This window comes from Thunnus maccoyii, chromosome 17 (assembly GCF_910596095.1).
Source record: "Thunnus maccoyii chromosome 17, fThuMac1.1, whole genome shotgun sequence".
Classification (NCBI taxonomy): Eukaryota; Metazoa; Chordata; class Actinopteri; order Scombriformes; family Scombridae; genus Thunnus; species Thunnus maccoyii.
In genome coordinates, this window is record NC_056549.1 from 29,305,856 (window position 1) to 29,324,801 (window position 18,946).

The 18,946-nt window shown below is 39.1% G+C and overlaps 1 protein-coding gene across 1 annotated transcript in view; it reads left to right on the plus strand.

Moving 5' to 3' along the window:
• Nucleotides 1–3,887, plus strand: part of LOC121882526 (uncharacterized protein C14orf132-like) — a 48,152-nt gene extending 44,265 nt beyond the window's left edge. The window contains exon 3 of the mRNA XM_042390847.1: nucleotides 603–3,887. Within this exon, the coding sequence (XP_042246781.1) occupies nucleotides 603–833 (231 nt within the window). The 3' untranslated portion in view covers nucleotides 834–3,887. The remainder of the gene's footprint in view (nucleotides 1–602) is intronic.
• Nucleotides 3,888–18,946: the final 15,059 nt, after the last annotated feature.

Here is an 18,946-nt window from a genome sequence, read left to right on the forward strand (position 1 = left end):
GCCCCTGATAATGATGAAGGGCAAGAGGCCCAGAACAAATAGGAAAAACCTCTTCTGGTTTTGCATTATGATAATAATCCAGGTTACTCACTTATTGTTACTCACTAATTGTGTAGTTTAGTGTAAAACCTTATCACATTATATTTCTATGCATGTTTAAGTAGGCATTCTAAATTTAGAATGCACTCCAAAAAGTGCCAATGCATGAAAAAGACACATAATTATAGTGATGAAAAGAATTGTAATTACTTTATAATCAAATCATTTGGCACATTCCAATCTTTCCCTGGAAGGGTTATAAGGTGAAACATTTGCAGGAAGTGTTTAGTTTCATTGAGAGTAGTTCGAAGGATTTGGTTGGCGATTTTCTATATTTTTGTTAATGTCAACAAATCTCATCTACTAACAAGTATTGTGTGTGTTTTCAAAGCCTGATATATCTTATTCCTCTGTGCTGTTGTTGTCCAAAAACTATTAAACACATCAATGAGCCACACCGCTGCGCTGGATGATATGTTCCGTCATCCATGAAAAGTTAATCATTTACAGTATGTTAATAGGAACGGCAGTGGTTTTAACTGCGTTATCCTTTGTGTCCACAGATTCCGGTGATGACAGGCGCCTTCATGGACTCATCGCCCAACGATGACTACAGCACTGACCACTCTCTGTTCAACTCGTCTGCCAGCGTCCACGCTGCATCCATGGCAGCTCAAGGCCCACCTGAGGAGCCTCAGTCCATGTCCCGGGATGCCATTTGGCTCTGGATCGCCATCACTGCCACTATTGGGAACATAGTGGTTGTGGGCGTTGTGTATGCGTTCACATTCTGAAAGTAACTGCTCTGAGCCAGGATGTTTGAAAGAACCTGGGATATAGTTTATGACTGGCTGTGAACAGTAACGGCCTGTGAGCGCACAATTTAATCCTCTCGGTGGAGCGGATGACTCATCAAATGGAATTTTGTCTAGTCACTGAGGGATACATCAGCAAAATTACCCAGCAGTCATCAGTTGCAAAGCACTTTAGTCATAATGAACATCTGCCAGCAAAGGGTGGAAGAGTGAAAAGAAGTATATATTGCACAAAAAATGTCCTCTCTGTGGAAATAGAGGTGGTAATAGCGGACATAATGTAGAAATGTCTCTTTTCTTCAGTGTGTTTATGTGCTTCAAAGTATGTTTTGTTTCCCGTAATGGCCTATATATATGTATATATGAAAAATGTTAGCTTACAGCGTATTGTTTCTTGCAGGGGCAAGACTGCAGTCAGTGTGTTTGTATGTGTGCGTGTATGTGTGTGTGTGTGTGTGTGTGTGTGTGTGTGTGTGTGTGTGTGTGTGTGTTTGTTTGGCACAGTGCCCAGCAGAAGGCTCCTTTCTTTTCATTGGAAAATCCTTGATTCTGAAACAACCGATTCAAGGACAGACATTTGACATTTTAACTTGTCAGACACCTCATGGGAACTTTAAATAAATTATTTAAAGTTTTCACTATTAACCCCAAACACAACAATACACTGATAAATGAACGGTCAAAGACGGTTCATAACTGTACTGACAGTCTTCATAAATCACTCTCAGCCATGCTTTCTTACTGTAGTATGAGCCAGATGACTTTATCCTCTCTATGTCGGCATCCTTCTGTTCTTACAGAAAATTTAGAAAATGCCTTTCTTGAGTGGTAAAATACTTTCACAGTCATTGTAAACCAAATGCATGGCCTAAATATCTTACATAAAATGGGGACAATGGGAGACACTTTTCTAAGGAAAGGGAAGATGTAAGCCTGTGTCTTAATCTGTATGTGTGTAGTCAGATTTGCAATATGTACAAGAATCTTTAAACATAAATAATATCATAATCAATAGGCTTCTTCTCAGTAACTTACTGATGCCTATTGTAATGCTTTTACTGTAAGGTACTGGTGGATCAATATACAACACATTTCCTTGAGAGTTAGAAATCTGTGACACTTATTTACTGTTTTGATTTTGACAAAGGAGAACCTTATTGCCATAATACAAATGTAATAATCAATGCACTGGTGTTGTAGTACTTGAGTCCAGGACTCGGACTCAAGTCCGACTCGAGTCCTGATTTTCAGGACTTGTGACTCGACTCGGACTTGAGCACTGCTGACTTGGACTCGGACTTGGGCTCAAGTATTGACACACACACACACACACACACACACACACAAATGCATGCATGTTGCGCACACAGTGCAAAGACAGCCACAGACACACATGTTGTTGGTGTGGAAGTTCTTTAGCATGAGTGAAGAAGACACAAAGCTTTCAATTTTTAAAACCTTTAAGTCCAAAAATCCCCAAAAATCTTATTTAATTCTTATAAGGAAAGAAAATCTGAATCAGCAAAAATTGGAATCAGTAGGTCAGAAATTTAAAAAATTGGCAATCAGAATTGGCCAAGAAAAAATAGCAATCGGTGCATCATTAATATTAATATGAAATGGTGACAGCTGTATCATTTTTGTTTAATGTAGACCTTTTTTATTTGTATGTCAGCTCTTTGACCGTGCCAGAGTGGAGCACTGGAGCCTCTTGGACTTGGACTCAGACTCGATCTTGACTCGGACATGACTCGGACTCTTCTTTGGTGACTCGGACCTGGACTCAGACTCGAACACTGGGGACTCAAGACTCGTCTGGGACTCAAGATTTAGTGACTTGACTACAACACTGCAATGCACACATTTAAAATATAAAAATAACGATCATGAGAAAAACAAATTAGGGCTAATGCATATAGCAAACCAACCTCCCTCCAAAATATCATATACACATGATGCTTCTATCATTCTATTAATGAATCCTTAACATTTAAGTTAAAAAAGAAGACAACAAAAAGAAGATAACTTGTCCTTTTCAGTAATCATTTCACTGTAAGATGTACCCATTTTAACATTTTTAATGGAAACTCCTGGAATGACTTTGTAAAATACACAGCTAATATCTATATATGATTACATTATATTTGTAGCTCCCACACACAGCCCACACGGTCCTTTGAGAATTTCCAGTATTAAGAGCCTGTGAGTCCTAGTTCAGGGAAAAGAAAACCCTAAGCTACAGAAAGATAGTTTTCACATTTTTTTGATTGTTTTACAAATCTTCTACATCTACAAATCAGCACATTTAGAGATCCTTGTACAGATTAAAGAATCTGAGTAAACACATACGTATTGAGATACAGTTTCACAACTTGCCAGTCATGGTTACAATAATTTTGCCACAATATTGGACCCATACCTGTGGTGAGGGATTAGTCAGATGAGAAACACAGGCTTCCTGTATCTGATAATTGCACTAATGAGCCTTTTCTCTGTCAAACAGACAATCTTTTCTAAGCTTCAAATTACTGAATAAACCTCCTTAAATATCCTTATCTGCCCATCAGACCTGATCTTTAAGCTTGATATCAACAAAGTGAATATGGTCTTGATTAATTTTTTGGGCTGTAGTTTTTTGTGCTTCTATATGAATTGTAAAGTTCAAAACATAGTTATGTCCAAATTCTGGTTTGTTTGTGCTTGTTTGTTTACACTATGGTGGCCTCTGACTGGCACATTTGCCTACCTCCCCATCCCCAAAACTACACTATGAGTATAACCATAACTACGATAATGAAAACAATCTGGATTGTGTCCTCAGCCTGGCTTTTCCATAATACCTGTCCTTGCTCTGCTCACTGGCAGCAGCCGAATTGCTTTCCAAGCTGAATAAGCTGTAATGAGCTCTGGGGTGAAAGTTGCCTGTTGCCATAGTAATGCATCTCCCCACTCTGATCCTCATGCTCCCACAGCGGCACACCTGCTTTATGTCTTCCAGCCCACCTGGCTACTGGAACACATACTACACACACAGCTAATAACACCACAACACACACACACACACACACACACACACACACACACAGCTGCCCCTCACAGGCAACTATCAACAGGCTGTTTTCAGACAATTCAGCGTGCAAAAATATTGAAGTTACAGAAACAATGCATGGCCTAACAGAGGATATACTGAAGACTTAAATGAGCTTTAAAAGTTTTTTTTGGAAATACGTTATTGTCTTTCTCTCTGAGAATAAGATGAGAGGTGGATATCAATCTCATGTCTGTGAGTTAAATACAGAGCTTGAGTCAGGATGTGGTTAGCCTAGCTTAGCATAAAGACTGGAAAAACTGGGGTAAACAGCTAGCTTTGGTGTCAGGCAAACCTGGCAGCCTAACTGTGATGACAAGAATTCAGGATGTTGTACAGTCACTGCTCCCGGCTGTTGTTATATTTGTCTTTTTGACTTTTAAAGTTGATGTTCATGTGTAGCCAAGTTTTAATTGAATTTCTAGCATAACTGATTTTTAGATGTAATGAGTTACTTAGCTAGCTGCCTTCAAATGCTTTTCCTTAAGTGTACTGTTTTTTTAAGAAAACACTGAAAAACATTTAAATTATATTAATATCAATATATTAGCATTTATTATGTATTATCCAGTTATTGTTATGTCATTCTTTAACTTTCATTGATCATCAGAGATCATGCAGGGGCCAGGAGTATGTATGTGCACGTGTGTGTATGTTGTTTTGGTTTTTTGAGAGTACAAATTCTTGAATTGAATTCTTTGAGTACTCTCAAATTACTGCCATGTTTGTGCTGCAGTAAGAACTGAAGTGTCTATTTCAGTTGTATCCACTCCAGGAGAGCTTGTTTGATTCATTATTTCATATTAATATAATTAAGTTATCACATTCAATATCTTTGTCCCCTCTATAGTCTTTTTATATTATTATTACTACATTGAATGTTATTAAAGCAATATTGGCCAGCTGGCAGTTAACAGTTAATTGCACAGATACCACTGTGTAACCTAATGCAGTGCAAATACTGTTTTGTTGTTGTTGCTTTGTTTTTTGTTGTTTGCCAAGAAATAGTCCAGACTCCCCCTAAAATCATAAATTTATGTTTCTGTATGAATTCAACAAATGGGATAAAACATGTTAATTGGTGAGCTTTAGAATTGTTGCTTAAGGGGTATATTTTTGAACCTTGGAAAGAGCCAAGCTAGCTGTTTCCCCGTTTTCATGAGATTGATATCGATCAGAACATCTCAGTCTCAGAAAGAAAGCAAATAAGTACATTTCACAAAATGTTGAACTATGTCTTTAATAAAGAACTTAAAAGGGTTTGAGGATGTTAAGACTGTCACTGACCTCTGTAAGTGACCAGTAATGAGCAGAAAATTGAATTCAACCCTCATATATAATGGTTCATGTTGTGCTATGTGGCAGTACAACACACAATATGTTTTCTGTATAAGTGACCTTCTAATCTGTTTCCACATATCACTTTGTAAAAATAGCTGCCCTTCTCCTGTGGTCGATATCAAATTTTGGAGCCTCATGATTTATCTGAACACAGAGGATCCTCCAGACAGTCAGGTAGATTTTGATGAATACTTTAGAGGCTGCCGACCCACAGCACACAGCCCAGACAGTGTCCTCCTCCCCTCCCACCCTGCAGACAGAACACTCAAAGTCACTCCTCAAACAGCACTGCAGGTCAGCTTAGGCCCGGGAGGTAGAGTGGGTCATCCACTAATCAGAAGGTTGGTGGTTTGATCCCCGACACTTCCAGTCCGTATGTTGAAGTGTCCTTGGGCAAGACACCAAACCCTGATCAATACTGAATCCCGATGTATGGTAGCTTTCTGTCATTGGTGTGTGAGTGTTTGTGTGAATGGGTGAGTGAGCAGCAGAAACATTGTAAAGCGCTTTGTATAAAAGCGCTATATAAGCAGCCATTTACCATTTACCATTTACCAAACAGCAGCAGACAGCTAGCCTGCCCATTAGGTGTAATGTTGGGTTAGAGAGGCTAATGAAATGTCACTAGAGCCCTGATGCATCTGTGTGACATGGCCCAGCAGGAGCCTGGGGGTCACAGACAGTGCATTAATACACTGAGTGTTTCCTGAGCAGCCAGTAGTGTGCTGTCACAACCACAAAATGAAGTCACACATTGCAGTGTCCTTTCAGAGGAACACGTGATGCAGTTCACCCTAACTGCACCTTATCATCTTTTGTGTTATCAGATGGTTCAGCAGGGACTTTGATGAATTGCTGTTCAACTGGGAGATGGATGACTCATAGAAATGGGGCTAATGATATGCTGATTAGAGAATCTCCTCTTACAATACAACTCACAGTGTATTAAAATGCAACAATATGAAGGTAGCTTAGTTTAACATTGCACTTTCAGTGCATTGTTTATGTATTCGTAAATAGTATGTAGTAAGTGAATCTAGTAAAGAGTTGTTTAGTAAAATGCACCATGTAGGCATAGTATACAATGAAATAATAAAGGCCTTAAAACTAGTTTCAGTGCCCTTAAGGGCCTCTTTATAATTAGGTAATAATGCAGGAGTTGCCTTAAGGCCCTTATCATTTCAGTTTACCATGGGCTTTAGCGGTGTGTACAGTTTATTCCCACAAATTGATTGCCACACAGTGAACCTGCAGCCTTTGGACCCATGAGAGTCTGGCGAAAGACTCTGGCTAAATGTTCTGACAGCCAAGCTGGGATGCCTCTGGTGGTGTCTGTTGATTTAGCAGAGTTGTCCTGTTCATATGTCAGGGTGGGAGTCTCAGCATCCACTGCTTGTACCTGTTGGCCCTGAGTACCACTTGGACCCAGACCTCCCTCTCTCTATCCTCCATGTTATGTTCTGTGTAGGACAATCTGATCTGATCTCTGATGTTGTAAGTGCTGGTTAAACTTCAAATTAAAATAAAGAGATGTTGAGTTAAGATAATTCTGTCAGACTAGCACTTACGTGGTCAAGAATGAACTTTACTGATCAACTGAACAGTTTAAGTTTCCTAAACATAACTAAACCATTATGGTGTGCTCCAGGGAGGCGGAGATATCCTTACTTTTAATCCCTACTATGGCTCAAGCTCCAAAAATGCTGAATCCTCCATTTCCCATTGTGCAACTTTTGCAACATTTTGTGATAGAAACATGTCATTTGGTACACTTATAGCCAAAGGCATTCAAAAAAAATCCGGATATTGGGCCGTCATGAATTTTCAATATGTCGCCCATGGCAGCATTTTTCAAAATGGCCGCCAGCCAACATCTGTTTTTAGATCAATTTTCTTATCAGTGATGGATATAATATGATATTGAGGACATAATTAGTTGAATGTATTAACCATACATAGTTCTTGGGAATTGTACCTATACATGTAAGTCATTGAAAATTCAAGAAGGCCATCATTTTTCAAGATGGCAGCCATGACTGGTGTGAAAATTGTAACTGCAATAAAGTTGCATAAACTAGTCTAATATGAATGATCTCTATGTCAAATCATACATTTTTTATAGTGCAGAATTCAAATTTGGAACTTCAGAATTGCCCCGAAGCAGCACATGTATCTCGCACCACGAGAAGAGTCCATCAAATCATAGCAGCAGCTCTGAATGTTCTGCAGCACTGGACTTATGACAACTATTGTCAAACACAAACAGATGAAGTTCCTCTAGAGTTTGAAGCTTGGTGCAGCCAGAGAGCAAACATCCCGCAGTTTCAGTGCTGGTCTATTGAACTTGAGCTAGAGCTGCTCATGCTGGTCTTTATACGGTCATTGTGAGAGGCATCTTTCTCCATGTACCTTGATTTCCTAACAGAACTAGCCAAATGGTTTCATGCAATGGACCATACTCATTATGTCAGATGGATCACCCTTCATCTGAAAGACATGGCTGAACTCCCAAGGACACACCTTAACATTCTCAGGTCTCATTCATTAAGGATGTCTGCTCTCTGGTCAATGCAATGGAACACCTTGGAAACCCCTTTGAAGAGGAAAGCAAGGATCTGATTGTACTCCACTCAAAAGAAATTGCTTGGCCCTCAGCTGTTGAGGCAGTCAGAAAGGAAAAGGCAAAGCAGATAGGAGAGCACAAGTTTGAAGCTTTCACTAGAGAATGGCTTGTTGAAAGAACAAAACTGGATGATACCATACCAAGAGATAAGCTGGCAGTGTTCGGTATATCAACTGTGAGGAGAATATCAAAAAACAGCAATTGGTCTCTCTCAAACAAGACATGGAGCTCTTTTCAAGGTTGTACATTGCCTGCTGGACCAGAGATGGAAACCTTCATGAGTTTTTTCGACACGAGAACCAGTCATGTCCCCCAGTGCCACCTGGGGCTGAAGAGTGGGCTGATCTTCTTTTATGCCTGGAAGATGTTCATAGTGACAACTCTGACAATCCCAAGGTTACCTTCACTATTCTAGATGGGGCAGCCATCATCCAGATGCTGAAACCAACTTCTGTAAAGACCTTCAATGAGTATGCCCATGAGATCTTCTTTCCATATCTGACCAGAAAACTTGAAAGTGTGTCCAGACTTGATCTGGTGTGGGACCACTACTTGTCTGAGTTTTTGAAAGCTGCTACAAGAGCAAAGTGTGTGAAGGGGGTGCAGAGACATGTGGTAGGTGCTGCAGCCATTCCCAGGAACAGGCATAACTTTCTCAGAGTTGACAGCAATAAGACTGAGTTGTTCCACCTTCCTCTCAGATGCTCTGCTCAGATGGTTTGTGCAGGAGGATAAACAGCTTGTTGTCACTGATGATGTGGAAGTCCTCAGCAAGCCATCACTTCCAGATCTATCTTCAATTGCTCCATGAGGAAGACAATGGTCACATGCTATTACACGTGGCCCATACAGCAAGAAATGGCCATCAGAAAATCTGGCCTAGAGGAACATGTTAAGAGAGCAGTGTACCAAGGAGGCCATGTGTGGGGTCAGATGCTGGTGTCCACACCAGAACTCCCTTCACAGTGTAAATCGAGCTGGTCAAAGACATATGAGGGGTACTATGAACCCTTCTGGACATTCCTACCAGATACAGGCCAGTCCAGCTTTGAACTTGTCTCCTGCAAATGTTAGAAGGGATGTGTTAAGCAATGCGAGTGCAAAAAAGCTCCACAGCCCTCTGTTACTGTGGGGAATGGGAAGGGGAGTTCTGAAAAGACTTTCCCACAATAGACCCTAGGTTTTGAGCAGATGTCACTTATTTTGAACCATGAATTGTAAGAAGGAAGCTTCTGGGCAATTCTAAAGTTCCTCATTTGAATTCTACATCAAAAAATGTATGATTTGATGCCAAGATCATCCATATCAGACTATTCTATGCAACTTTATTGCAATTACAATTTTTATATCAGTCATGGCTGCATTCTTGAAAAATAGCAGCCATCTTGAATTTTCAATGACTTGTGTGTTTTATCCAAATGGCAGTTCCAAAGAACTATGTATGGTTAATAAATTCAACTTATTATGTCCTCAATATCATATTATATCCATCGCTGATAAGAAAATTGATCTGAAAACAGTCACTGGAGGCCATTCTGAAAAATGACTGCCATGGGCGACAATATCCAAAACTATTTGGAATGCCTTTGGCTATAGGTGTACTAAATTATATGCTTATCACAAAATGCATAATTGTTATGGTTATCCACACCACTAATATAAAAATAACTACAGGATCTAAGTAAAAAGAAAAAAAAACAGACAAACAAAAGACAGCTCAGACAAACACATTCAAGTACATTGCTCTATGTAAGATTTTGCATACAGTCAAGTCAAGTCAATTTATTTATATAGCACCAAATCACAACTGAAGTTATCTCAGGGCACTTTTCATATAGAATTGTTCTATGTGGTTTGTCCAAGTGGTGTTGCTGTACCTACCTGTCCAAGATGGCGCACCCACTCAACCAATTATATTTAGGGATACAATGGTGACCAGGTCTGCCCAATTACTGCCAAAAAGAAAAAACAGTCGCGTGCAATCAGGTGAAACATTCACGTGCTCCTTTGGATTCCACGTGCATTCAGCACCTGATTTTCTCCTCGCAGGCTACAATATTGCTTGCGCAAGATATTCTGCACGCAAATGCTGTGAAAGTGCTTGCAAAAATAATATGCATGCACGGCTGTTTGAGTTTACGCTCATGGATTATGGCAGAGATATGCCGTCATATATAACATAGGCTTTCTGTAATATGCGGTACCTGCAGTCCCCAAGCCAAAGCAGAGCTAACTGATGACATCACTGTGACATCAGGGTTATTTTTTCAGACTTAATAAAGCTCCTCCAGAGCAGCAAAAGACATTATACAACTGTTTTCACAGGCTGAGTAGTTGTCCTCTTGACTAGTGACTGATCTTAACGTATAAAGTATGTGGAGTGCCCCTTTAACCATACTTTTGTTGCCACCTTGAAAATGAGCATAACTTGTAGTAGACAAGGTTGCAGGATGTTGACTCTGTTGTTACAGGCCTCTGACAGTTTGTATGTATTGTAGCACTGTTGCAATTTTGCTGTTTCTCCTTCACTGGACTTGAAAGTTTACATTGTCATATACATACATTGAGTGAAGCTCAAAACTCTTGCGCTCTTGAGATCTGTTATTGTACATTATTTATAAAATGTTATTAGTGTATTTTTCCAAAAACTTATAGATGTCAGTGAGAAAATAGCTTTTCTTCATTCCTGAAAAAAAATTTCATTTTGCAAATCAGTGTTTTTTACTCAACTGCAGTGACAGGCTGTGCATATCCTGAGCCGTCAGTTTGAAGGTTGTAACACTGCAACAACTGTCAAACTGACAACTGTTGTATTATAGAGAGCTGGACACCTACTGTACTTCACTAGCACTGTAATTATGTATTTTGTATTAACTGTAGTTATTATTAAACTGTTGTAACTAAATGTTACATGCTGAGTTTTTTTCCCACTGTTTTCAAGTTATAATCCTTAAATATTCCCCATAAGACATGTTTTAATACATTTAAAAAAAATACTCTGTTTAGTCTATCAAAGAGTTCAAATATCTCCTTAATAATCTTTAAAACAAGATTTCCTCCTTCTTCCTCTTTGAAAAATCCAGAATCTATGAATATACAAATATTGTTCATTTCTAAAGTTTTCCTGCAGGACATAGGATTGGCTCCAAACTAGTTATGATGTCATCAATCATGCTTGTAGGTACACACCTTAAATTGAGTAATAAGGTGGGCTCAGCAGATGAATGTGAAAACAGCTTTCTAGTCAAACTGCACATACATCATTCTGTACAGTGAAGCTCAAACATCCAACTGAAGTGAACTGAAAAAATTCAGTCCTGGTTGATTTGGTGGCACCTGATGCAACTGGAGGTAAAAGCAGGTGTCTTGTAACACAAAAGTGGAGCAGGCAGGTAAGAGCAAACAGAGGAAAGGCAGGGGTCATAACAGTCAGGCAGGCAGAGAAGCAAAGGTGAACACAAAGGCTGAAGCATAATAGACATTCTGTGAGGGAGGGATAAACAGTTGCTTAAAAACTGTCTGATGAAGTAATGACAAGCAGCTGAGGGTCAGGTGCCTGGGCAATGGTGGGAATGACTGAGGACCACTGCTGGTCAGATGAGGAATGGCAGGGTCTGAAATAAGAACAGTCTAACCTGCACTTGATGGAACATACTGCTTATAAAAACAGGGTATAAATATCTATATAAACAACATATAATCAGCTGTATGTGTCTGCCTCCAAAGTGACACCTGAGGTCATTATATTTGAAAACCCATTCCTGGTTATTTAGCAAAAAATCTAGCATTAAAAGTCTCTTGAACAAAACAGTAGTTTGACGATGTCATCCAGATAAGATGTTCTGTTGAAATTATAGAAAGCAGGTGCAAGCACTAGTACTGGTCACTGAGAGCAGAGTGGCACAGCAGGAGTGTGCTGGGCCCATAACTCAGAAATCAATGGGTGCGTGCTGTCTCCACCTTATCTAACAATACCTACATTGTCTGGTTTTCAGACAAATTGGCACTGATTGCCACATCAGATGGCTTTTCCTTTTGCTACTGTAGTGGACATTATAAACAGGTGATGCAACTAGTGCTACAGCAGGCCTTCATTACACTTTTATTTTAATGAAATTGCTTCAGTTATTCCACCTTTTCTCTTTCCTTGCATGCACTGTATTTACAGTTCAATGGATATCGTATTAAAAGCAAAACATATTTGTAAAAGTTTTGCATTATTAAAATGAAGAAAAAGGGTCTTTGGGGAAATATCAGAAATGTTCCTTTTTTCCTGAGCCGGCTGGACGTACATGTTGGTGTCTGATTGACAGCAGCTGGTGGGCTGCCAGAGTGCTGGTGTTACATCGTACAGGATGAGAGACAAAGTAAACAAACTGCTGTAGCTACAAGTCATGGACAGGCAGAAAGTGCAGGAAGAGCACTTGCCAAGGGGTTCCTCCTTTTTGACATTCAACTTGATTTAACATTTACTCCCAAGGTGAGATAACATATTGGTTTGAAATCACGGAGTGCAGATGCCAGACCTAATACTGGTGACTGAGAGCAGAGTGGTGCAGGGGAAGTGTGCTGGGCCCATAACCCAGAAGTCAGTGATTCAAAACCATACTCTGCTAATGAGATGTTGAGCTGTTGAACAACAAAACATGGCAAAATATTTGACATTGACAATGCACAAAATAGTTTTAAAATGACTAAACGTCTCAGACTAAAAAACACAAAACACAGATACAATTGAGTGATTTTGGAGGGAGAATAGTCAGTTCCAAGCTGAATGGTAAATGTTTCAGTTCAGCTGACATATGACAGACTGAATACAACTGTTTAGTCTGTCACTTCATATTCAGTTGAAGAACAATAACAACAATATTAACAATAGAAATATGACTAATAATAATAATAGCAGGCGTGGGTGACAAGCAGGACCATGTCAGCACGGGTTCCCCGTAACAAGGGAGTCCAATACCCTTATCTAAAGGAACCTGTGAGACGAGAAAGCACAAAAATTGCGGGGAAGAAGCCAAGTTAGAAACATGCATTAATGGTATATGAATGCATACAGATGGAGAGGAAGAGGAGGAGGAGAAAGGAGCTCATTGCACTGGTCCAAGGCAAGCCTGGCCTGCCCTATCTATACGCTTTATCAAAAAGACAGAAAAACTTTTAATTCAATTTTTCAATTCAATTCAATTTTTATTCATATAGTGCCAAATCAGTACAGAAGTTATTGTGGGGCACTTTTCACATAGAATAGTTCTAGACCAAACTCTTTATTATACCCAACATTCCCCCATGAGCAGCACTTGGCGACAGCAGTAAGGAAAAACTCCCCTTTAACAGGAAGAAACCTCAAGCAGAACTGGGCTCTGGGTGGGTGGCCATCTGCCTCGACTGGTCTAAATGTAGAGAGGGTGTCTGCCCCCCAGACCAAATCTGGAAGATGGTTCTACAGGAGAGGAGCCTGATAGCTGAAGGCTCTGCCTCCCATTCTACTTTTTAAGACTGTAGGAACCACCAGTAAGCCTGCATTCTGGGAGTGCAGTGTTTTAGTGGGATAATACGGTACTATGAGCTCTTCAAGATATGATGGTGCCTGACCATTAAGGGCTTTGTAGATGAGGAGAAGGATTTTAAATTATATTCCGGGTTTTACAGGGAGCCAATGTAGAGAAGCTAAAATGGGAGAAATATGATCTCTTTCTAGTTTTAGTCAGTACACGTGCAGCTGCATTCTGGACCAGCTGGAGAGTCTTTAGAGACTTGTTAGGGCAGCCTGATAATAATGAATTGCAACAATCCAGCCTGGAAGAAATGTGTGGAATATTTTTTCTGCATCTTTTTGAGACAGGATCTGCCTGATTTTTGCAATATTTTTCAGTCTTTGGCCTCTATATTCAGGGGGCACAAATGTTCCAGAAATGATTAGTATTCAGTATTTTGATATAATGATTATGAATGTGCCAGGGCTGTTCAAGATTGACAGAGTGTAAAGGTAGAACACTGTCCTAGTGGTACCGGTACTGAGTATTAAGGGGTTGGTATATTCCTACAGAACAACTTGTCAGGTGGTCAAACAGGTTTGGAAGCCCCCTCGCCCCATACCTTTCTGACAGCTGATTAGAGGACGCAGGGCCATTTCTGTAACTTTCCAACACCGACAAGCTGACATTCACACCAACTTCACACAGTGATTGGTCAGCTGTGACGAGGCAAGAGAGGAGCCCAGGTTTGAACTTCTCTCTCTAGCTCTCCTTTATCATTTATGACACAATTATTTCTGTCACTTTTCATGTGAACAAATGAGTCCAACTCAATGACTGCCTTCCAGGAGAGGGAGAGAATCTGAAAATATGCTCCGTTATTCTCTTTTTTTAACCATTACCCCCATCCACCCATCGTCTTACATGTGAGTCTAATAATAATAAATAAATAAATGTAAATAAATATTGGAAGCCCCTCAGGTCTGTGTCCTTACTTCACTACTGCTTTAAATGTTTATTGTAAATTAACTGAGAAAAAAAAAACCTTTTTCCAGACAGACATCTCCTGCATATCCCCTCATTCCAGAAATACCCCATTTAAAGGTTCTGTGATGCCTTTGTGACTGACTTCTACTATCTTTTACTAAGCTCATTATTCAGACACACCTCACCAATCAACAGAGACAGGATCAATAGCACTATGGCCTCTTTTGCCAATGCAAGTAATTAAGTTACATTGATTGAGACATCAGAGGGAGCGACATGAAGGCGTCCACACAATCATCTGCTTGTGAAAAACAAAAGGCGGATAAAATACAAGGCATGAATTATAAACAGTAAGACAGCACGCAACATTGGAGTTACATCAAAAATATGGAGGTCAACGAGCATATTGACCATGCTTTAAAAACGTTTTATGTTTGAATAGGAAATGTTTATTTCATTCAAATGTGCTCATATTTTAATCACGCACACTAGTGGTGCATTTCAAACGTATCCATTTCCTGAGAGGCAGTGTCTCTTTGAGCGAGCTCAGCACATACCCAATTTTATCTTGTTAAATCAGCCAAATGAGTGGCTATCATAGTCAACATCTGCATGGTGGAAGAGACTATCACTGTTCTTTTATGACAATTCAATCAGATACCATTTTTTGTTTTAAAGTGTACGCAGTGGTTTAGAATATATATACATACAATTAGGAGTCTTGCAAGAGACAGACATCTCAGCAGAGGCTGAGATGTCCTGACGTCCAAAAGCGTATATTATGAACTAGTAGTCCACAAGTTCACTCCTTTACTAGTGCTTATTTACTACCATAAACATGGCCTTACTGGGTTCATGACTTCCAATTCGTCATCTTTAACTGGTGTACGCATAATAGCACAAAACAATTGCAATAGAATAGAACCAGAAAAGGAAAAAATGTTCATAAGTGCAAGGAAAATATAATGTATTATGAGATTTTATTGTATTTATCTTATCTTTTCCTGAAACAATAGATAAAAAGTATGACTATACACTAAGAATACTGAGAATCTTTAAACAGAATTATGAGAAAATGGAGGCAAAAGAGAATTATAAACAAATAGAAATAATTAGCAAATTAAAAGCATGGAAGAAATCACTTAGAGATCCTCTCCAGACAGTATTAAGACATATCAAAATACTCTGCTTGGAACAATAATGTGTCTCTGATAAGGTTTTTCAAAAAAAAAAAAAAAAATTATAATGAAAATATGAAAATCCTTAAAATGGCATCTCCTCCTTCTCCTACATTGAAAATTCCAGAATCTATAAATATGTATATAATAATATGTAAATATACTTCATCTCAAAAGTTTAACTGCTGGACACAAGATGTCTTCTACTTCACTGTAAAGTCCATTATTAGTGTTTGTGCACTGAAGGCTTCAAGTTTCCACATCACAGTTGTGTAAGTTATAATAATATTGGACCAGGATTGGCTTCCAAACTAATTGTGATGTTGCAAATCCTGCTCATAGGCCTGCCCCTTCAAATCAGATTTTCAATGAGCTCAGAGAAACTTTCCACTTCAATTAGCAGATGAATGTTAAAACAGCCTTCCACTGTCAAACTCTGCATATATATCATTCTGCACAGTGAAGCTCAAACATCCAACTGTAGGAACAAGAAGAAAAACATATTTTTGAGTGGAAGGGGACTTAAAAAAATCAAAGCAAATCTGAAACAAGAGAGGCTATATAAAGTGAAATCATGTAGGCACTGTATGGAATTCATGTATACAGCTACATGTAGACAGGTGGATGTGTATTTATATTCATTATATACATGTAGCCATGTTCATACAGGTGTGTAAGTGTGTATAAGTATGTATTAGTACACACATATATTTCCTGGTGTGATCATTTTTAAACTCTTGCAAGCTGTTCCTTAAGCCTTTAAATCAACCAAATCTAACTCAAGCCCATCAGTTTAAATTCAAATTTAAAGAGATAAGTTTGAGAAGCAAGAAGCATGAAAAAGAAAAGAAAGCAGTAGTGAACAGTTGTTTGCATCTGTAAGGAGTCTTAATCCATTACAGATGATGTGTTCAATAGTTAATCAAATAGTCAATCGTGGAAAAAATGTATTTAAATTATTTCTATTTGAAATAGCAGAACAGATGGGGATGTGGGAACTCAGACAACAAAGATAGGAAGGATTTGGGCTCACGTGAGTCATACAAGTGGCCTCTTTCTCTTTTTTCTGATTGTAAGCTGCTCACTTGTTTCCCTGCACTAAGACAAAAGCATTAAATGTTTAAGTCACAAAGCGGGGGAGGAAGTTAGGAGGGAAGCACTGGAAAATGGAATGCACCCCTGCTTTGACATGCAGCAAATAACAAAATATGCATCTTTTCAACTGTGGTTTTGGAACAGAGGATGCAAACAGTATGTTCAATCTCACCCTGTGTGAGCTGTAATGAGTTCTTTATGCTCATCTGTCTGCTGAGCATTCACATCACACCATCCTGTCCTCCCAAATTTAGGACAGCCATGGCTGTCCTGGTACACTGCTCGCCTGGCTGAGCACGTACAGCCAGTCGTGACCAGACACCGCTCCTTTCAGACTCCGATGACACTGACATTCCCAATGGCTGCTCCAAACCCTACAGTGCCTCCGCTGGGCTTTACTGACAGATTTGTGACATCCTATGGTGATTACAGGTCAGTTTGACTTGCCTGTGCATTCAGTTTTTACCAACTCCTTCACTGAGCACTCACTGCACAATATGGACTTGATAAAAGTGATTAAGAGTACCCTTGTTTAAATTGAATTTCAGGACTAAGACTGATATCTAAAGTGTCCTGATTTTGATGTGTGTAATAAATAAATACAGACCAGTTACAAAGGCAGTATGTGTAAGGCTCTGGTTTATCTGCTTATGCATAAAGGTTTAATTCAAACAAATTGTCTATCCTTATTTCTCATATTGCAAAATAGTGTGGGCAAATGCATTTTCCACAACTCCTCCAAAAACACACACAGAATTGCAACAAACTCAAATTCTCACATCCCACTGGCTCCTTTATTTCAGGAATCTCAACTTTTTTACAATATATGACATTAATGTTTTCAAAAAATGTACTTTTATATATAAGATCAAATTCAAGGAGGGACATCTTTCATTTTTAAATTAGAATCACAGATTCACGCAAGCAGTCAAGTCAATTTTATTTATATAGCACTGAATCACAGCAGAGCAGGTCTAGACCATACTCTTTAATTTACAGAGACCCAGCATTCCCACATGAACAACAGTGGTAAGGAAAAACTCCCCTTTAAGAGGAAGAAACATCAAGCAGAACCGGGCTCTAGGTGGGTGACCATCTGCCTCGACTAGTTGGGTTGAGAGAGAAAGAGACAGGGTGAGAGGGGAGAGAGAGACAGAGAAGCACAGCAACAACAACAATAATAATAGAAATATGACTAATAATAATAGTGGGAGCAGTGGGCAGAAATGACTAATAAAAATAGCAACAGCAGTGGCTGTCAAGCTGGACCAAGAGGACAGCAGGAGGTCTGCAGCTGAAGTTCTCCTGCGAGACAAGAAAGCACAAAACTATGGGGAGGAAGCCAAGTTACTAACATGAATTAATGGTACCTGAATGCATACAGATGGAGAGAGGAGCTCAGTGCATCAAGGGAAGTCCCCCGGCAGTCTAGGCCTAAACAGCATAACTAGGGGCTGATCCAAGGCGAGCCTGGTCGGCCCTAACTATAAGCTTTATCAAAAAGGAAAGGTTTGAGCCTACTCTTAAACGTAGAGAGGGTGTCCATCTATTGGACCCAAATTGGAAGATGGTTCCATTATTGTTGTGCCCTGAGATAACTTCTGTTGTGATTTCTCACTATATAAATAAAACTGACTTGACTTGTTATTTGTATTGTCATTTGTTTCATTTTAATCTGTGCAAAAACACAAAGTCAAAGGAAAAGCTTCTCAGGAGGCAAAACTAATTTCACTACTGTACACTATAGTTCTTTTTTTCACTCAAAAATCTTACAAAGACACTATATCAAGTTGCATTGTGGGAAATACTTTGATACTAGGCCAATATTGAGGACTAAAAATCAGAATATCTCAAACTCTGCTACTTTGATTTTGACCATTCTTTTTTTCATCTGTCACTTTATGGAAGTGACAGATCAAAAACTGTATCTTGATCAATATCTTGATCCAGATATAGAAGGCTCATTTCCTGCCTAACATATCAGCCAATTCTTATTTGAATTCTCAGCATCACTTTCTCTTGCATATTAAAACACTGAATGTAACACTAAATGTCATGTGCAAAATGTCACTTTAATTAGAAATGCAAATGTTATTCATAGCAGCATTTTTCAGCACAGAAATTAGTTTTACATTTTTGTAATACTTTCACAAATAAGTCCACTGAGCTTCTTGAATTTTAAACACTACCAGATGCTTTCATATTATGTACAAATATCTTTTTTAAACATACAATACATAAACCCTGCTCATCGCCTCATGCTGCTCTGTACCTCTTGTCCTGTTTCACATGTCTGAGGC